The 23,050-nt window shown below is 34.1% G+C and overlaps 1 protein-coding gene across 1 annotated transcript in view; it reads right to left on the reverse strand.

Annotated features, from left to right (window-relative positions):
• Positions 1–23,050, reverse strand: part of LOC101891108 (uncharacterized) — a 130,882-nt gene that overhangs the window by 35,613 nt on the left and 72,219 nt on the right. The window contains exon 8 of the mRNA XM_059130046.1: positions 8,349–8,493. Within this exon, the coding sequence (XP_058986029.1) occupies positions 8,349–8,493 (145 nt within the window). The remainder of the gene's footprint in view (positions 1–8,348; positions 8,494–23,050) is intronic.

A 23,050-nucleotide genomic window follows, 5' to 3' on the forward strand; every position in this document is an offset into this window, starting at 1 on the left:
TTTTGCTAACACACGACCTTTTGTGAAGATGACATATAGCGTCACAAATCAGCGATGCTTTAAAACTAAATATTTCTCTTAATATGGATGAATATGGAATTTATAATTTGGCATAAATTTGGATATAAATGTTCGAATATCTTGTAATTTTGTCCATACCAATATTTTTAGCTGAATTAGATGAGGTGTGAAAATGAAGTACTTCGGTCCACTATATTTGGTACATCATGCACTTGTCAACATTTTCTAAAATTTTTCACATATTTCATATAAAGTAATGGAAATGGTCGATATAGTCCAAAACTGGCACGTCGCAATATTTATATCGGAAATGGGCAATACTGGCCCATAATCATAACATAAGTTCCAATATATCTATATATACATATATATCTATATACATCTGTTGATAAAACCGATTGATATTTTGTAACTTGTGTATTTTATTTTCTACCAATGCCTATGGTATTGTCGTCCGATACCCACACTTAGTACCATGTTTACTCATTCCTTGGTAATAAGAAGCATTCTTTTGCTTTGGTAATTATTAAAGAGTAACCCATAATTTTTCAAAAAATAGCTTGTTTACAATAACTTGTAATGGTTTATTTGACTTGGGTGGAGTCCAACATTGTGATGAACTTATTCTCTTTCTCCTTCTTACTTACGAAAGATAATCCTGTCTAAAAAAGGGAAGGTGGTTTCGATGGTCGTAACACCCAAGCATCTATCGAAAAAAAATGTAGTTGTGTACAGGTGAGAGTTACGGTAGCAGTATAAAAGTTCATCAAAATTCCAGGATTACTTTCTCAAAAACGTGAAAACTTTGCTGGTTCCTTATTGTATGTGATATAAATCGGCAGTATAAAAATGTTATGGAATATAAACTTAATTTAAACAAGGTCAGTCAATCCAGCGCCTATTTGTTCTCGTTCGGAAATTTTAGCCTCTTATAGAAGGTCAAGCAATTATAGAATCTTTATATATTTGTGAAAAACGTTTCATAGTTTCTAGAGCCGGAAAGTTCGGCGTCCACACCGGGCAAATATTCATGTTTATTCAGAAAAGTTCAAGGAGAGATATAAGTACTTATTTCGTAATTACGATATTCCTACAATGTAGCGAACCACGTTACAACACCCCATGGCCAATTGAATAATTAAAGGCAATAGTTGTTTTCTTAAATTATAGAATTCCCTTTTTTGTTAAATTTATCAGCCAACTGTTATACACTGTTATAACACTTTAAAAGATTTCACAATAAATTTCACTTTCGCCCGGGTCCACAATAAATTCAAACTTGAACTACATTATTTTGCCAGCCAAACACCAAACTGACAAGCGACTGAGAGAGCGAGAGAAATTAAATGCCTTGAACCCTTAACCCGCCGGAGGGTATCAGGCGGAATGAATGAATAGCTGTGCTAATAACCCAGAGCATGGGACATAAATGGACAACAACAAACAAATATATGGAGAGCGCCGCAACAACAACAACATTGAACTTACAGCAATAAATCTGTCACAACAACAGCAGTGTTCCGTTTGTTTTTATTTATGTTTTTTGGGAATATTTTCAGTTTTTTGGAAAATTCAGTTATGGCCATTGTTTTGTGTACGAGTGTGTGTGCAAGTGTGTCTGTGTGATATATGAGAACCTCCCAAATGCCCAGTAAAATTGCTAAATACCAACAAAACCAAAAATAAAAAAAATAAACAAATAAATCCAATAACAAATTCGAAAATAAAGAAAAATAAAACAAATAATAAAAAATGACCATAATTTAAAGCTAAAAGTCATTTAAAAGTAATTTAGTGTTAATAGAAATGTATGGCAATCTGCAAAACCCAAAACAAATACATATATTTACAAATGGTCATTTGTCGTAGCAAAAAAATAAAATAAGAAATGTTGTTAGCAATAATGTCCGAGATCTGTATTGGGTTTTTGGGTTCGATGATTTTTGCCAATAGATTTGGAGGAAAAATAGTCAAATGGAAACACTGAAAAAATTAGGGATACAAAAAATAATAAATTCCATCCAGTAGCCCAAAGAGGCCCAGCTGATTTGAATACCGTGTTCAAATGAATAAAATTACAAATATCAATATTAAAAATTATACACATCAATCATATTCTGTTCAGTGAGCTATACAGGATGAGATGAAGAAACTGCAACCAACTTCAGACTGCCACTAAGCCACTCGACCGACAGCTATTAAAACTATTCCAGTGACAGCTCATTGTATTGTTTACGAGCACTTTGGTGAGAATTTTCCAGAAAAAAGAATTATTCGCGATGGATTTCGAGCGAAATACTGTGTTTTCTTTATATATGGCTGGAAAACCACAAGTGGCTATCGTTAGAGCACTCCAGCATTTAAATGTGAATAAATCTTTTGTGTCTCGTACCATCGCTCGTTACCGTGATACTGGTAGCGTAGCCCGACGTCAAGGAAGGGGACGGATGAAAACAACAACATCAACAGAAATGGTTCGAAAAGTAAAGAAGCGTCTTGATCAAAACCCGCGTCGCAGTGGCCGAAAAATGGCTCGTGAGCTGAACATATCGCAATATTCCATTCGGCGAATATTGAAAAATGATTTCGGGGTAAAACCATTGAAATTCAAAAAAGTGCAAGAACTTACACCCCAACAGAAAGAAAATAGACTAAAAAACTAAAGAGTTGCTTCGCTTGGCAGAAAGTGGTGAACTGCCGAATTTGGTTTTCTCCGATGAGAAAACATTCGTTCTCCACCAGTTTGTAAAAAACAAAATAATAGTGTTTACTTGCCAAAGAGGTCAGCTGAAAATGTGCACCTTCGGTTGACCAACAAAACTCAAGCGCCGGCCATGGTGATAGTGTATACTCCCATAACAGCCGATTGTCGCTATCCGCTCGTATGAATCGACCCTGGCATCAGAATAAATGCTGAATATTATCGCGAAAAAATTCTGGAGGGTGTTTTTAAGCCTTGGGCACGCAAACATTTTGGCCGCAGATCTTGGACATTTCAAGAGGACTCAGCACCATCGCACTCAGCACGCGCCACACAAGAAAGGTTACAGAATGAAGTTTCTCCCTTTATTTCCAGTTCACAATGGCCATCAAAATCTCCGGATACCAATCTATTGGTCTATTATGTCTGGAGTATTTTGGAAAGCAGGGTTGGCACTAAAAAAAGGACTCAGCACCATCAGCACGCGCTACCCAAGAATGTTTACAGAATGAGGTTCCTCGCTTCATTTCCAGCGCACAGTGGCCACCAATATCTCCGGATACCAATCCGTTGGACCATTGTGTCTGGAGTATCTCGGAAAGCAAGGTTGGCAATAAAAAATACCATGGTGTCGATCACCTCAAGCAAGCGCTTCGCCGGGAATGGGCCAAAATACCGCAGATCAACATTCGGGCATCATTTGACGGTTTCATTGGCGGTTTGAATGCCATAATTCGTGCCAAAGATGACCAATTCGAACAAATCTAAATTTATTGTAAAATTTGATAAAAATGTTCGACATTTTTTTGCTTTCATTCAATAAAATTAAAAAAAAAAAAAAACAGTAAAGAAAGTCTTAAAGTCGGGCGGGGCCGAATTTATGATGCCCTACACCACTTTCCTAATTTAGTAGAGCTCCACATAACAATTAAAAGTTTTTATGGGAGAATTCAATCATACACCCTATGATTATAATTATAATTTAAAATTCAAAGGACTAAATATGCCGAAACATTTGTATCTTTTAAATTCGGACTTGTATTTCCCATTTGATATATATGGGAGCTATATACAAATCTGAACCGATTTCGATAAAATTTGGCAAAAATATTTCTAAGCTGTATTTGCTATATTTGCTATATTTCCCCAAATACTGTTGTTAGAGAGTGTATATTTAGGTTGTGGGTAACAAATATAACAAATCGGATGAACAATATATATGGCAGCTATAGCTTCACCTGAGCCGATTTCGATCAAATTTGGCATACTAGCTTCTAAACTCAATTCGGCCGTAAGTGCCAAATTTCATCCCATTTGGGTAAATATTAGACGTTTGGTGCACAATAAAAGTAAATCGGACGAAGTTGTGTATGGGGGATATATCCAAATCCGAACCGATCTCGATAAAATTTAGGAAAGGTATTTCTGAGCTGTATTTGATATATTTCCCAAAATATTGTTGTTACAGAGTGCATATTACGGCTGCGGAGGACTAAAATAACAAATCCTATGAACAATATATATTGGAGCTATAGCTATATCTGAACCGATTTCGATTAAATTTGGCATACTTATTTTCAGGCCTAATTTGGTTGTATGTGCAAAATTCCAATATCTGCACAATAAAAGGCAAATCGGACGAAGATATATATGGGTGCAATATCGTAAATTATACCGATCATCTCAAATTTCAATAGGGTTCGTCCTTGGGCCAAACAAATCATCTGTGCAAAATTTCATCTGGATCGGGTAATAAATGCGAACTTTACTTTGTTCACAAAAATACATGGACAGACGGACGGACGGACATGCATAAATCGACTCAGAATGTGATTCTATGCAGATCATCAACAGGAACTATACGTCTATTTTGCCTTTTGCCTGTTACAAACAAATGCACAATAACATAATACCCGTACCACCTTGTGGTGTAGGGTATAAAAATGTAAAAATTATAGCGTTTGACTTTGTTGAAGTTTTTTTTTATCTCACTCTTTACATCCATTAGACCAAAAAGGGCCGAATTTGATGATTTCAGCAAGTAGATTTGAATACCATGTTCAGATGAAATAAAGTACAAATATCAATATTAAAAAATTATACACATCAATCATATTCTGTGCAGTGAAAAATATACCCTACACAATCTCGTAGAGACCTCGAAAAGCATTCTGGATTTTTCTCATCTCCAGAAGTTTTTATTCCAAAGTCAAATATTTATTTTTTTGATATATAAAAACTATTTGCGTCTTAATATTAAAGCCAGCAGCAATTGTTCTGCGCTCCCTTAAATAGCCTGAATTGAAAACAACAAAGAAATGATAGCCCATTATCAGTCAAAATTCATAGAGCAACAACAACTACAACAACACAGCGATGGCGTTAAAATCACTTAATCATGGTAAGTGCGGTTAGCCAAGTTGAGCAAACAACAGTCATAGACCAAGTGAAAATATTTGTCCCTAAGCCTGCTAATGTTGTTCATGTCGTGGTTGTTGTCCCCGCCTTTGTTGTTGTTGCCGTTGACATAGTTAACACTGGCAGATGAAAAATTGCGGTAACTATGGAATTTCAATGACGAAAAAAGACAGACAACTCAAAGAAGAATGCCACTTTTTTGGTCCTGTGAAAAATAACATTAAGTGGGAGAATAATTTTTCTCTGCTAGAAAAGAGTGAGAGAGAGAGAGAGAGAGAGAGAGAGAGAGAAGTTGTTTATCAACCTCCTTCGCCACTAACCAAACATAATAAATTACACCACAAAAGCCAAATGTCCAAACACCAACTTTTATGAGCATCCCCCACTCGAACTACAAATTACTAGTTGGCCATAAAAGTGAGAGGGGGAATAGTTTATGTTAATGACAATGGGGTAAGGGCAAGAAGGCGAGAAAAGGCTCTTTGAGAAAGGTCTCTGAACGATTTTCCGACCATAGAAGGTCTGTAAAAGGTGTTATTGGCAAAAGGGGCCTATCAGTTTGGACCCCATTCAACTTGAGTTGCCGGTACAATTTTCTCTGCGTTAACTCCTGGTATTCACTACTCATTTATATTTTCAGCCTAATAGCCGCAGAGGAACGGATCAGTTGATACGACCCTCTCAAAATAAATATTTCATAACCCAACCAAAAACGGTGCAGGACATTTGGGGCCGATCTATCAATATTTGTCGTAACAGATCCTCAAAGATTGTAATTAAAAAAAATAAATAAATAATAAAACAGGAAGAAAAAGTTAAAAGCCGGGTGGGCTGACTGTATGATTCCCTACACCACCGTGCATATTTAGTAGAGCTCCCGTAACAAAAGAATTTATTTGAAGTAGACCATATTACCTACCAACATTTGGCTTTAGAGCGGTTATAATTTGGTTTCAGAGGGAAATAATATATGGGTGCATATCCAATTTTGAATCGATTTTCACCAAAAATGAAATAGTTGAAATTTACATTCAACAGAAGAAGTCAATTGTGAAAAAAATGTGAGAAGTGCGTCTTCTAAGAACACCATTAAGCGTTTATACGAAAAATTTTCGACTGGCTCTTTTTAATCCGAAGGGGCCATATAAAAGTCGACCAAGGCGAACGGCCGAGAATATCGCTGCCGTACGAGCCAGTGTTGAGAGGTCCCCAAGAACATCCAAAAAACGCCGTTTTCAGCAGTTGGGCATGGCTCGGTCCACTTTACAACGGATTATTCGCATTGATTTGCATTTGTTCCCGTACAAAATTCAATTGACGCAAAGAATGTTGCCTGCAGAGCCTCGTCGATTGGAATGGGTCATGGGTCCGTCGAACATGGGCCACCCTGTATCTGGTACCAAATATAATTGCTTTTTAATGCATATTACGAATATGAGGGACTTCAAACACCAAATCGGATGAAATATTATATGTGGGAGCTATAGCTATATCTGAACCGATTTCCATCAAATTTGATGTAGTTGCTTCCAGACTGAATTCGCTCGAATGCTAAAATTTAGGACATTTCGACTGATATTAGCTTTTTGGTAAACAATTAACCCGAAATATACGGGACTTATATCCAAATCTAAACCGAAAATTTGGCAGAGGTGTTTCCGAGCTCTATAAGATATCTTGTACCAAATATCATTGTTGTCGAATGCATATTACGAATTTGAGGGAGTTAAAAACCGAATCGGATGAAACATATATATGGGTGCTATAGCCATATCTGAACCGATTTTCTCCGAATTCGATGTACTTAGTTCTACACTATATTCGGTGGGATGTACCAAAATTCAGGTCATTTGGACTGATATTGGTTATTTGGTGCACAATTAACTCGAAATCGGTTGAGGATAGATATGGGAGCTATATCCAAATATGAACCGATCTTGACAAATTTTGATACAATTATTTTAGAGCAGTATCTGATGTCTGGTACCAAATATCATTCTTCTGGAGTGCATATTGCGCATGTGAGGGACTTCAAACCCCAAATCGGATGAAACATATATATGGGAGCTATAGATATATCTGAAGTGATTTTCTTCAAATTTGATTTACTTGCTTCTAGACTAAATTCGGTGGGATGTACCAAAACACAGTTCATGTGGTGCACAATTAAACCTAAATCGATTGAAGATATATGGGAGCTACATTTAAATCGGATCCGATTATCACCAATTTCAATAGGGTTCGTCCTTGAGCCAAACAAATATTGTTTGGAAAATTTCATCTCAATCGGATTATAAATGGGTCCTGTATTCTTTTCACAAGGATACATGGATGAACGGACGGACTGACATGCATAAATCGACTCAGAAAGTGATTCTATGATATTTTTCGCAATTATGGGCAGCCTGCTATCTGTATATGGCTGGTGAAAGGTTTTCCATCCATCGATGGCTTTTTAAACGTCTGGTGACGTTCTTTATCTGTCTAAGAGACATTCTACTTATTGAAGATTTGAAAATATCTTCCGGTATTGTATCTTTTCTTAAAATAAACACTCTGCCCTCTCTACTAAATGTAAAACATGTTCTTAATTCGCAATCCATTTCCAACCGAATAAATGTAATGTAAATCTGGAACTATTCGTCTTTGTCTGGTCGTTAATTTTTATAGTCCCTAACTATAGTCTTCTTTCTATCCCTTGTCGTTAGCGGCATAAGTAATTATTTATTTTTTGTAACTTCTAACCAAACTCCATGGACCTTTCTTCCATTTTCATTTCCTTCCTCTATCCCCCCATATATACATATGTATAACTACTTTGCTATGTGTGATAATAAATTATAAAATTAGTTTCTGGCTACAATTTGGGGAAAAGCCGGGGTATGGCTGAAATCATTTCTCTGCAAAAAAGGAGTCAGGCAGACAGACAGACAGACGAGCAAACAAATAGTTTTGCCAAACAAACAATGGAAGCTTGTGATTTGGCAAACATTCCAGGGAGTGAGTGTTTGCTGTTCAACAAGGATGTGAAGGAGAGCCTGTAGGAATTGCATGAATTTGGTAAAAAGAATAAAAACCAAATTGGGTTTTGGGGAAGAGGTTAATGTGCCGAACATCATTTTCATAATGAAAAGTCTCTTAAATGCCATCTCCAATGTGAAAATTATCATTTTCTTCAATTCCACTTAAAAATTATGCTTCTACTTACGCAATTCACAACCGGTGGCAATAATGAGGCCGAAATTGCCACACCAATAAGCGGACCAGCTGAACCTTGTAATAATGCCACCGCCACACCAGTACCCGAAGTTAAGGCCCACAAAACGCCCATCCACAAGGAACGCACATTGCCTCTTTATAACGGAGAGAGTATCATAATCATCATCACCAACACCATCATCGTCATCGTCAGCAGCAGCAGTGGCAGCAATCCATGAAAAACAAACACCAGAAAGAAAAATAAATTAAATTAAAAATCTCCCAAATGAAATTGTGTTAACATGCGTCTTAATAAAAATTAACATTCACATAAAATTTAATTTAAATGGCAACATTTTCCAATCAAAGGAGAAAAAAATACGAATATAACCTCCAGCCGGCAAATATCCCCGGTGAGTTGTTTCCTCGAAATGAATGAATGAAGGAAATAATGAAAAGTAAGGAGAAGTCGCCTTGAATTATTATTTAATATTTCCCTGCGTTGAAAGAAAATGTGTGTGAGAATTTGACAGAAAATGAAAAATATTTGGTGTGTTTTTCGTCGCAATTTACTCGTTTCTGTAACATCGTTTTTTCATATCTACTTGTGAGGGGAATAAAGTGAAAGAACAAGTCTGGGTTAAATTAAAATTATGATGATGAATATGTGATATGTGCGTAATAATAAAATAATGACGTGGAAGGGGAAATATCCCCTTCCGTCCTTTAAATCAGTCTGTCAAGTAAACTTTCTTTTTTTTTAAACAACATTGTCCTTAAAGAAAATATTAAAATAAAAGAAACACGTTTCTGAAAGCAAATATTTTCAGAAAAAATATATAAGAAAAAAATTTAAGGGAATCCTCGAAGAAAGTATGTTCATAATAAATCCATCTATGGAAGTCCTTGAATAAAATATTTTTAAAAACAATAATTTGTGAATAAAGTATATTATAAACTATGTACAATATTGTCAAAGCCAGTGAAAAAAAAAATATTAAATTAAATATTAAAATAAAGAATTCACGTCTATTGCAGTTTGTGAGAAAATATTTCAAAAAATATTAACTTTTTGAATGAAATATACTTTTAATATTGTTAACGTCCGTGAAAAAAATATTTTTGAAATTCCACGTCAATTAAAGACCTTAAAAAATATTTAAAAATTAATGAGCTTAAAAAAAAATTTATAAAACCACGTCTTTTAAAGACTTTGAAAAAATATTAAAAAAACACGTCTATTAAAGACCTTGAAGACATATTTTTAAAAATTCACTTATATTAAAGATCTTAAAATTTTTTTTTTTTTAAATTCACGAAAAAAAAATTATTTGTTTCCGCGAAAAAAAATATATTTTTAAAAATCCACGTCTATTAAAGACCTTGAAAAAAATATTTTTAAAAATCCACGTCTATTAAAGACCTTGAAAAAAATATTTTTAAAAATCCACGTCTATTAAAGAGTTTGAAAAAAATATTTTTAAGAATCCACGTCTATTAAAGACCTTGAAAAAAATATTTTTAAAAATCCACGTCTATTAAAGAGTTTGAAAAAAAATATTTTAAAAAATCCACGTCCTTGAAAACAAAATATTTTTAAGAATCCACGTCTATAAAAGTCCGTGAAAAAATTAAATCCAAGTCAATTAAGACCTTGAATAAAATATTTTTAAAAATCAAAGTCTAAAAAATCCACGTCTATTTAAAGACCTTTTTGAAAATCCATGTCAAAACTGAAGTCCGTCCAAGTCTATTAAGACCTTGAAAAAAAAAAAAATAATATTATTAAAAATTCACATCTATTAAAGACCTTAAAAAATATTTTTAAAAATCCACGTCTATTAAAGACATTGAAAAAATATTTTTAAAAATCTGCGTCTATTAAAGACTTTTTTTAATCCGTGTCTATTAATGACATTGAAAAAAAATATATTTTTAAAAATTCATGTCTATAGAAAACCTTGAAAAAAATATTTTTAAAATCCTATGGAAGTCAGTGAACAAAATGTTTTAAAGTCCTATGGAAGTCCGTGTACAAAATATTTTTAAAAATCCACGTCAATAGAAGTCCATAAAAAATATGTTTTTAAAAATCTACGTCCAATGAAGCCCGTTAATTTTTTTAAAAAATCACCGTCTATTAAAGACCTTGAGTTTTTTTAAATCCTTTAAAAAATATTTTTAAAAATCTACTTTTATCAATGTCTTTGAAAAAATATATTAGAAAAATCCAAGTTTGTTGAAGTCCTTGAAAATATAAAATATATATAAATATCCTTGAAGAAAATGATTTAAAAATTAACGTTTATGGAAGTCCTTAAGAGGTTTTTTGATGACTGATGTAAACCCTCAGTCGATGTTCGTTTTAAAAAATATTTTTAAAAATCTACTTTTATGAAAGTCTTTGAAAAAATATTTTAGAAAAATCCAAGTTTGTTGAAGTCCTTGAAAATATATTTAAAAAAATATGCATTTGTGGAAGTCCTTGAAGGAAAGGATTTAAAAAAAAATCCACGTTAATGGAAGTCCTTAAGAGGTTTTTTGATGACTGATGTGTACCCTCACTCGATGTCCGTTTATTTTTTGGCTTGCGTTATGATAATTCAAATTGTTGACGCATAATGGAGAAGGTTCCGAAGGCGTGGGCCAATATTGTCTACTGTGCCATCTTCAAAGCAGATCTTATTTAGTTGAAATATTGAAATATGCCGGGTTTGAGAGGGATCAGATGCTAATTTTTTCTATGTATGAGTTCCATGGTGGGTGGGTGAGGTACCGCAAGGAGTGGCCGATATATTCCATATCCACGTCAGATCGTGTTGAAAGCAATATTGGCATGTATAAAACTTGAAGAGAATCGGATGCTTATGAGATTTCGTTCATGATGTATTAGGCCGGGGGAGGTACATGATGGAGTAGGCCAATATTTTTCGTGTTCGCACCTGAACTGGTAAAAATATCGGTATTTACAAAGTTTGCCCAAAATTGCACAAATGCCCATTTTTGCACCTAACCTAGTCTGACAAAAATATTTAGATTTAGAAGGTTTCTATGAAGTAAATCATTGTCATTGCAAGTTGTGACCTTTTCCAAGAAAGCTGGAAAATATGTCTAAAAGGTAAAAAGTACTTGATACAATGATTCTTGAAGTTATTGCTCAAAAATACTGCTCAAAAAATTTGGGTCCCTATGTATATGTTCAAGTCTATATAAGCGCCTTTAAGGGCTTAGCCAAAGAAACCGAAGTTTTTTGAATTTTTGATCTACAAACGGAGTACTATCAAATCCACTTGAAATTTCCCACAGCCCTAACTGATTATTGGACAGGGAAATTATAAGAAAGTTGGCATCGAATTCAAAAAATGTGCTAAATTCGGCGAAAGTAAAAAGGGCTTTTATACCCCAAAAATTAATGATATCTTTTATGTGGTAATTATGTAGCGCACAAATTTGTATTTCTTTAAAGACTGAATAAATGAAAGAATAAAAAAAATAAATTTCCTTTGTCGTTTTCAACAAAAAAACAAGTTAAAAAGTTTCAGTCAGCTTTGCCGACAGGCCCTCAGCCAATGTTCGATTATTTAAATATATTATGACTTCTGTTATTATTATTCAAATTGTTGACCCTCTAAAGAGTAGGTTCGAAAGGAATGGGCCAATATTTATCATTTCGTATCGTGCCTATATAAATATCATACAAAAATATCATTCGTGCCAGTTTTGGACTATATTGGTTACTTCCTCTACTTTTTTGCGAGATATGTGATAATTTTTAGAAAATGTTAGAATGTGCGTGAGCTACCAGATATAGTCGACCGAAGTACTCCATTTGCATACTTCACTAATACAGATAAAAATCTTGGTATGGGCTAAATTACAAGAAAATCGAACATTTATATCCATGTTTATGTGAAATCATAAATTCCGATAAATTTTATATTCATATCAGATTTCTGGTTGAGGGAAATATTTAGATATAACAATTTGTAAAGAATTGCTGGAAGATAACCTGAAGCTTATTTTGGATATAAATGTTTTGGTTATTCAAAACGTTGACCTTTTGAGGGGTAGTACCATAAGAAATGGTCCGATATCTACTGTTTTTATAACAGATCCTATGTTGATAGAAATATTCAGATGTTCCAAGTCTAAATGGAATCGAATGTTAGTTTCGCGTTTTGTGAGCTTAATGGATATTCAAAATCCGACTTTTTGTGGGGGAGGTAATAGAAGGAGTGGACCGATATATTCCTTTTTCACAGCAGATCTTGTGTTAGTAGAAAAAATGTGATGTGTGAAGAAAATCGGAGATTGAAGACAATCGGATCCAATATAACATTTTATAAGAGTTGTATTTATTCAAAATGTTGACACTTTGTGGGGGAGGTAATTGATGGAGTGGGCCGATATTGTCCATTTTCGCAACTGACCTAACACTGATTCGTATATTAGGATTTGTTTAGTTTGCACAAAATTCAATGACCCTTTCTCTTTCTATGATGTAAATTATTTCCTTTAAAAATTTGACCAGAAAGAATTAATCGATTTTGCCCATCTCCAAACTCGATCTAAGTTTAACCATAATATTACAATGTACAAAATTTAGACCAAAGCGGATGCTACCATCGAGAGGTATCATGTTTTCCAGCAGGCAGACATCTCTAGATCGACTCTAAATGTCCTGAAACGGATTTGGTCCAAAGAAATTTAGGGCCTGAGACCGTTATTTCGTTGTACCCTCTGTAACCATTTATTTCCGTATACCCATATACCTAAATCCAAGGAATATTAATCCAAAATTTTCAAATTGGGCCGCATTTCTATTTGGGTTACTGTGTAATGTAAACTTTAATTTCCCAAATTTGTCGCAAATTCTGCAGACTTATCTCCGTTACTTACTTCCAAAATATATTATAAAATATTTTTCATATTTCAGTTTTATTCATATTTATTATGAATGTGCACCCATAATATTCTCTATCTATAAACACCGGGTTACATGTCAGTGTGTGAAATGATAATGTGGAAATTTTTGAAAAATGTTAACATAAACAAAATTTCCCCATAAATCTCACTCTCTTCTCTGGAACGATTCACGACACACCTGTGTGTGTTCGCATTATTGTTGTTCATTTCCGTTTTCCTGTGGTTCGTGTTTTCGCTTTCATTGCGGTTTCCTTATTTTCAAAAAGGTTTCAAAGTCAGCGACACAGAAACAAAAACACAAAAACTTTGCGATTTCGAAAAGAAGAAAATACAAATGTTGATGGAAATTTATGATGACATGGCGTTCAAAGAAGGGGGAGTGCTGATGAGGATGTTGTGCGGTTTTCATTTATTTATTGCGGGAATTTCAAAAATTGTTATTAGATTTTTCGAGATGGGGAAGTTTTTAAATAATTTCAATTATTATTTGAGGAATTCTAACGAAATGCAAAATAATTGATTTGAAATAACGGGACGTGAATAATACGGAAATGAATACAAGAGAGGGAATATCAATGTTAAACAGAAAGATTTATAAACAGAAAGTGATGTCAACAATTTCTCAGAGAAAGTTTAAGTCTTTCAACAAATATTTTCCAGAAAGTCTAACTAAAAAAACCAGTAAAGAAAGTCTTAAAGTCGGGCGGGGCCGACTTTATGATACCCTACACCACTTTGCAAATTTTAGTAGAGCTGCGCATAACAATTAAAAGTTTTTATGGGAGAATTTAATCATAAACGCTATGATTATAATTATAATTTAAAGTTCAAAGAACTAAATATGCCGAAGCATTTGTATCTTTTAAATTCGGACTTGTATTGCTCATTTGGTGCAAAATTAATTCTAAATGGGATAAAAATACATATGGGAGCTATATCCAAATCGGAACGGATCTCGATAAAATTTGGCAAAGATATTTCTGAGCTGTATTTGATATATTTCCCTGAATATCGTGGGTATGCACTCGTTGGAGTGCATATTACGGCTGTGGCTAACAAATATGACAAATCGGATGAACAATATATATGGGAGCTATAGCTATATCTGAACCGATCTTCACCAAATTTGACATACTAGCTTCTAGACACAATTCCGTCGTAAGTGCCAAATTTCATCCAATTTGGGCAAATATTAAACGTTTGGTGCACAATAAAAGTAAATCGGACGAAGTTATATATGGGAGCTATATCCAAATCTGAACCGATCTCGATAAAATTTAGCAAGGGTATTTCTGAGCTGTATTTGATATATTTCCAGAAATATTGTTGTTACAGAGTGCATACTACGACTGCGGAGGGCAAAAATAACAAATCGGATGAAGAATATATATGGGAGCTATAGCTATATCTGAACCGATTTCGATAAAATTTGGCATACTTATTTTCAGGTCTAATCTGATTGTACGTGCAAAATTCCATACTATTCGGACTGATATTACACGTTTGGTGCACAATAAAAGGCAAATCGGGCGAAGATATATATGGGAGCTATATCTAAATTTTGACCGATTATCTCCAATTTCAATAGGGTTCGTCCTTTGGCCAAGAAAATGATTTGTGCAAAATTTCATCTGGATAGGGCAATAAATGCGAACTGTACTTTGTTTACAAAAATACATGGACAGACGGACGGACTGACGGACATGCATAAATCGACTCAGAATGTGATTCTATGCAGATCGTCAAAAGGAACTATGGGTCTATCTCGTTTCCTTTTGCCTGTTACAAACAAATGCCCAAAGACATAATACCCTGACCACATTGTGGTGTAGGGTAGCCAATGCTGGTATATTCTCCATTAAAATTTGGCTCCAGACGCAATATAGCAATGCAGTTTTAATTTTTGTTTTAAATATTTGTCTTTATATACAGGGTAAGACAAAAAACTGCAACAAAGTCAAACGCAGTAATTTTTACATTTTTTGTAAATTGAATTGAATGAAAGCAAAAAATGTCGGAAATAGCATCAAATTTTAGAATAAATTCACTTCCACTTCCTTGACGTCGGGCAACGCTACCAGTATCACACGATGGTACGAGACACAAAAGATTTATTCACATTTAAATGCTGGAGTGCTCTAACGATAGCCACTTGTGGTTTTCCAGCCAAATATAAGGAAATCACACTATCACGCTTAAATTCCATCACGAAAATTTTTTTTTCCGGAAAAGTCTCACCAATATGCTTTTGTTTGCTTTTAAACAATATAATGAGCTGTCACTGGAATAATTTTAATAGCTGTCGGATAAGTGGCTTAGAAATAACAGCATTCGGAAGTTGGTTTCAGTTTTTTCATTTCACCCTATATATTCTCAATTGGCCCCTATAGATCGATGTCAACCATAAGAAATGTCTCCTCATTATTTTTATAAAATGGCAGTGGACTTTGAGATACAGGTTCCCAATTTTTGAAAATGTATAAAAAAAATTGGGATCTCATCTAAAATCCAAAGTACCGTACAAGAGTATTTGTCTTCCCCAAAATGAAGAAATGTTTTGTACCGCCATATAACCAAAATTTGTCAGGTCCATGTCACCCAACATCGAAATAGATTAACAAATTGCAAATTTATAAAATTAAAATAAATTATATTTTAATATGCTAGATTTCAATACAAAATGTAATTTTATTCAATGCCGACATAAGGTCGGCCAAGAAGACTACTTTTAACAAAAGTTTGGCAATAAACTCAGTAATTTTTGCATTATTGTGATTTGGCTCTCTTCGATTTTAAATCACAATTATTTTTTTGACAGCAAACATTGTTTTCAGGTGGGCTTATATAGGTCATGGTTTTATCCATTAGTTGGTTTTATTTTTAACATATGAAAAAATACTTCTTTTATTGTTGAATTTGTTCAAATTTGAAATTAAAGACATTTATTTTCATATTTTCGTAGAATAAAAACCCCAACACCCGGTAAATTTTCTCAAAATTCAAAGCCAACTTTTTTTTTAAATTTTAAACACTGCATTATCTTTACGGCAATTCGGGGAAAACACCATTACCGGATTATTAACACCTAGTATCTACCTTTTATTTTTTTCAAACATTGCCACTGCTGTGTTCTTGGAGGGGGGCATTGTCCTTTTTTTTCTCACATAACCAACCGTCATAAATTTGGTTTTACACCGAAACTCCCTTACTTTTGTTTTTAATCTTTGTCAACGTGTCGTGACATTTATTTGGAAGTTATCACCGGCTAACGCATACCAGCCATGTCAGCAGGATAACTGACACGTGGCTTTTGCGTGTGTCTGTGTGGTTTTTAGCTCAAATGTCATTGGTCTTTGGAGGAAATGCGGGGGGTAAGGATGAGTTATTTCTGTAAAACCAAGTGCAAAGGCCAGGGCGAACTTTCTATGGCATCCAGCACAAGGAATACCTGCACTAAATCCAAATATGTTGGAAAATTAAACTAAGGATTTCAAGAAACCCAACATTTGAAGCTACCGAAACCAGTACAAAAATTAAGTATTTATGGAATGTTGCTTTCTTAACTTTTAATTACACAAATACGAAATAAAAGTGCATTCAATGAATATCAATAATTGAAAGGTAATATATTTGCATCTTTCAATTATCAATATCCTGAAGATTTTCCAATTCCTTGTCTACACAAATTACTATATTAATGTTCTTGTCCATAACATTTTCTTTCTGCATCGGCGGTGACGAGCGCATGTAATGTTGTTCTGAATTTCTGTAGAATCCTTGAAAATCCTTGTAGATCGTTCTTGAGTACTTATTAAGGTCTCTGGTAGATGTAGCCTTGCATATCCTTGTAGAACTGCTTGATTACTTATTAAGGTCTCTCGCTGAAGTAGTCTAGCATATCCTTGTAGATCCTGCTTGAGTACTTATTAAGGTATTCTGCAGAAGTAACTTTGCATATCCTGCTTGAGCACCTATTAATGTCTCTTGCATATACTTATAGCATTGGTCGCATATCCTTGTAGATCACGCTTGGCTACTTTTTAAGGTCTCTTTCAATATCCCTCTTGTAATACTTATTAGATCTCCTGTAGACGCTCTCCCTTGAGAATTTATCAATTCGCCTCGCATAAAATCCATCCAGTAGTCTTGAATAAACAATTCCAAATCCTGAGGACTAAAGCCTGCTTCCCTGTCCCATGTATCGATTACCCATCCAGGTCTTGAGAAGAACCAATGATAACATCGAGCCGAGGACTCGTAGGGTATGTTGAACTTAGCCCAAAAAGCACGTTATTAGTCCCTGTTTCTGTTACCTAAATAATGAAGTATATTATCAAACGAAAACCACTGCGTTTCTCTTTCTGCCTCAATATAAATGCATTTCTGTAGAATCCTTGACCCAGGCGAGCTAATATCGCCTAAGGGGAAACCCCACTTACTATGTAGATAGTGGCCGATCTTAAAAAAATGTCGAAGAATATGATCCAATTTGTGAGAATTGTCAAATCACAGCTAATATGGTTGAATGTTGTTGTTGAGGCGATCTAAGTCTGGAAAATCCACCGGCTTAGTTACACGGTCCTAACTAAGATGTAGGTTTTTTTGGCAGAGCTTGTGTAAATAAAAACATAGTTGCAGCAAATTCGGTGTTGTGTTGAAATTCTTTAAATACCGAATATTTAGGAAATGACTAAAGAGACAAATTTTGATGGAAGTAACCAAACCACACATTTGAAGGTACCGGAGTCCAAAATGTTTCTGCATAAGGGCGATAATTTGAAAACTTGGTTCCCTAAAGTAATGCCAAAGTACTAATACTTTCATTGGAAATTATGCTGAAACATTAAAAATTACTGAAATTGTTTATTCAGATTAAGAATATACTCTATATAATTCATCGGAGGTCTCAGATGAATTTTTTAAATGGGGTGACATTATTAATATAGCCTGACTTCTATTGTGTAGGCTATAGCATAGCCATGGATCAATATTCCACCTTTAAGTCAAGTTACTGGGTCTTCGAGCCTACGATTCATTATGTATGCATTTTATGAATTATATGATTCGCAGGGCCTTCGAGTCAATGTTTCAATGTTTTGATGGACTCTTGGTCGGTTATTCCATAAATGTCTCACTAGGTATTCAGTTTAAAGTTTATCTAGACTTTAACATAGCACTTCCACATGCCCTAGGATATAATGTTAACCTAGTTATACCCTCCACCATAGTATGGATGTAATATTAAGTTTGTCATTCCGTTTGTAACTTCTAGAAATATACATTTAAGACCCCATAGAGTATATATATTCTTCATCAGCATAAAATTCTATTTAGCGATGTCCGTCCGTCTAACCCTCTGTCCGTCTCTCTGTCAGTCTCTATAAATCACTCTAGCTTCCGAACGAAATGAAGTAGGTTGATAAAATTTTACTCAAATGTATATTATATTTGCAGGACTTTGGTATTGAAAATGGGCCATCTAGGTCCACGTTCTGGTATATCCTCCATATAATTGTACCTCCCTGTTTATTCACCGCAAATGTTTCAAATTTGGTATTTGAAGTTCATTATGGATAATATAGTCTATGACAGAAAATTGTCTGTGCAGGTCCATGCCTTCGTATAGGCTGCATATAGCGGCACCTCATGAAATTCGGTATTTCGACGATTTTAGCGGCATTATTCACCGGGATTATATGACAGAAATTTGTCTGTGCATGTCCGCGTCTACGCGTAGCACTCATATAACGGCATTTCCCGATATTCGGTACTTTGATGTTTTTAGCGACATTATTCACCGGAATTGGTTTGGTATTTTTATGATTTTAGCTATATTATTCACCGAATTTTTTTCCAAGTTTCGCATTTGAATATTGTAATGGCTCATGACAAAACTTGCCTATGCAGGTCCACTTCGTTATATAGACCCCAATATAACATCCATATTCGGTATTTTTAAGATTTTAACAGAATCTTTAACGGATTTATATTTTTAGAGGGTATTCAAAGTTCGAACCTGCCGAACTTACAGGTTTCTTTCTTGTTCGCTAATTTAACGTTTCTCTATTAATTCATCAGACATTCAGATCATTGTTTCACTACGCCTTCAGGTTTCTCCAAAATGTTTAGGCAATATATCACTAGAAATTGTGGTTCCTAAATTTTAATGTCGTACCAGACCTTTGCACCAATAATACACTAAATTATCAGTTCAAATTTTTACTAGACCTTCGTATCAATGTTTAATGTTTTATAGAACTTTTGTTCTCTTTCTCTCTTTTGTCCGCAGATCTCTCTTTTGTCTGCAGGCAGATCAAGTTCGAAGATGGGCTATATCGGTCCACGATATCGTATAGCCCCCCATATAACGGTACCCCCCGATATTCGGCATTGTGATGATTTGAAAATCCACACAAGGAGTTTCATGTGGGTACTTTATACTTCGGAAGAGTATTATATATATATAGGTCGACGATATACGAATAGCACCCATATAACGGTACCCCCTATATTCGGTATTTTGACGATTTTTGCCAAAATTTTCAATTGAATTGTCTGAAATTTTACACAAGGAGTCCCTTATGAGTATTTCACCCCCCGAAAGAGAGTTGTCTACATAGGTCCACGATATCGTATATACCCCGTACTCCGCGATATTCCGTATTTTGATGATTTTAGCCAAATTTTTCAACGGAATTGTCTGAAAATCCACACATGGAGTTCCATGTGGGTATTTTATACCTCGGAAGAGAATTATCTATATAGGTCGACGATATCGTATAGCCCCCATATAACGGTACCCCCGATATTCGGTATTTTGATGATTTTAGCCACATTTCCCAATGGAATTGTCTGAAATTCTACACAAGGAGTTCCTTGTGGGTACTTTATACCTCGGCAGAGAATTATCTATATAGGTCCACGATATCGTATAGCCCTCATATAACGGCACCTTCCTATATTAGGTATTTTAAATATTTTAACAAAATTTTTTACGGATTTTTTTTTTTTTTTTTTTTTTTTTTGAAAATTTTCTAATTTGTTCCAAATGGTGGAGGGTATTCAAAGTTCGGCCTGGCCGAACTTAATGTTTTTTGACTTGTTTAATCTATTAAGCATGTAGATCAATGCCTCATTAGTTCTTCGTGTCAATAAAACACAAGAAAAACAGCGTAATGTGTCATTGGCCATCGATTAATGTTCCAATAGGCCTTTTGATCGCTATTTCTTAAATGTTAGGGCTATTGATTCTCTAGACAGCCTGCTTATGTTTTTCACCTAGATCCTCGGTATTCATATTGTACAGGAGCATCGGATCGTATTAGAAAGCCAGAAACACATTGCGTTGTAGATCTGTAAATTGATTTTTATCTGAACTTTGATTTCAATAACAGTACCTAGACTGCCTGCATAGCAATTTATAATCTACTAGCTGAACCCGGTGCGCTTCGCTACCCCTTTTGATTTTATATACATTCAAAATTTTATTTACGAATATATGTAGGATGAAGAAAAACAAATTTAAAAATTAAAAAAAAAAATATTGCACTAATCATTAAACAGAATCATTACAAAAGCAGTAACATGACATGCATACACGAAGGGTTTGTCCTTTGGATTTATTCATTTCATAGCAAATACCAAGCCTGCAGGAAACTGCAATTTTTTTAAGTAGAGTGGCATTTCTATTTCAATTAGTGAATTTGAGATAGCAACATACTTCGCCGTAATAAGCGTATTTCAAATAAATTGTTGTGTTGTTTTTTAGTGTTAGCCTAAGGCGTTGTGGGTCAATGGTTCTTATTAAAATCATATCCCAAACTGATCCGATTTAAATATAATTTTAAAAAAATACTTTTACACCAAACTCCGCCACACCTTTCATATTTCATTGAAATTGGTGCGTCAAATATGTGAAATCGGCCGAGAATATATATATGCGAGCTATATCCAAATCTTAACTAATTTCCAATTAATTTATCACATTTATTATTATAACCAAATTCCGCCACACATTCTGAATTTCATTGGAATCGGTCATATATATCGTGTTTGGTGCATAATATATATGAAATCGTCCGAAATATATATGTTCGCTATATCCAAACCTCAACTGATTTCAATATAATTTGGCAATTTTTTCTGGTGCCAGATTTTGTCTCTCTCGCTTTGAGTGCATCATATATGTGAAATCGGCTGAGTATATATATGGGAGCTATAATCACATCTGAGCGTATTTGAATATAATTTGTCAAATTTATTTTTGTACCAAATTTAGCCACTCATGCCGAATTTCGTTGGAATCGGAAATACGTATCGTGTTTTGTGCATCAAATATGTGAAATCGGCGAACCGATTTCAAAATAATTTGACTAATTTATTTTCTAATCAAAATCCCGTTACATATTCCAAATTTCTTTGGAATCGAACATACATATCGTGTATGGTGCATAAAATACATGAAATCGGTCGAAAATATATATGAGAGCTATATCCAAATCTGAACCGATTTTAATATAATTTGACAAATGTATATTTGTTTTAATTTTCGCTACACATTCCAAATTTCATTGAAATTAGAGATACATAGCGTGTTTGGTGCATCAAATACATGAAATCGGTCGAAAATATATATGGGAGCTATATCCAAATCTGAACCGATTTCAATTTAATTTGACAAATTCATTTTGGCTCCCAATTCCGTTACTTATTTTAAATTTCATTACAATTGGAAATACATGTCGTGTTTGGTCCACCAAATACATGAAATCGGCCGAAAATGTATATGGGAGCTATATCCAAATCTGAACCGATTTCAATATAATTTGGGAAATCAATTTTTTAGATAAAATCTATCACACGTTTCAAATTTCATTGAAACTGGGGATACATAGCGTGTTTGGTGCATCAAATGTTTGAAATCGGCCGAAAATATATATGGGAGCTATTGCCAAATCTGAACCGATTTCAATATAATTTGACAAATTTATTTTCGGATTAAATCCCGTCACACATTCCAAATTTCATTGGAATCGAACATTCATATTGTGTTTGAGGCATCAAATGAACGAAATCGGTCGAAAATATATATGGGAGCTATATCCAAATCTGAACCGATTACAATATAATTTGGCAAACTTATTTTTGTTCCAAATTCCGTTACGTATTCCAAATTTGGAGACTGTATCTTCAACCAATCAATAGATATGTGCATATAAAATCTAAATTTTTGGGAGGTACCTCCGATTCTGATGCTATATCTCCAGTTCGAAGTGGAAATTCAAAAATGTATATAGCCTATGTTACTTTCAGGCTATGTTACAGTATATATGGAAATTTTCAGGAAAATCTATTCAGCGGTTTTCGAGTCCATAAATTACAAACAAACAAACAAACAAACATACAAACATTTTCCTCTTTTATAGATATAGATTGTTCGTCATATATTCACAAAACTGAAAAAGGTGAAGGTGGTTAATGATGGATTCAATAGAGGCTACTTCTCTTATATGAACTTTATATTAATTTTTAATGCCTCTATAAATAACATATTCATTTTTAATCAACGGATCTGCGACGTTGGTGATTGCTTGAGTTCCTGCTACATTTATATTTGACAAATTCAAAATAAACATCTTTTGCTTCATTCATCTTTGCCGTTACAACTAGGCGGCATTCTTTGATATGAGAAAGTATCCCCGTTTCTTACTCGAGGAATTATCATATTATAGATTTCAAAGGGAATCAAAAATCTCGATTAAATAATATCCTTATTTACACTTACCC

The sequence above is a fragment of the Musca domestica genome, unplaced genomic scaffold, assembly GCF_030504385.1.
Source record: "Musca domestica strain aabys unplaced genomic scaffold, Musca_domestica.polishedcontigs.V.1.1 7, whole genome shotgun sequence".
NCBI lineage: Eukaryota > Metazoa > Arthropoda > Insecta > Diptera > Muscidae > Musca > Musca domestica.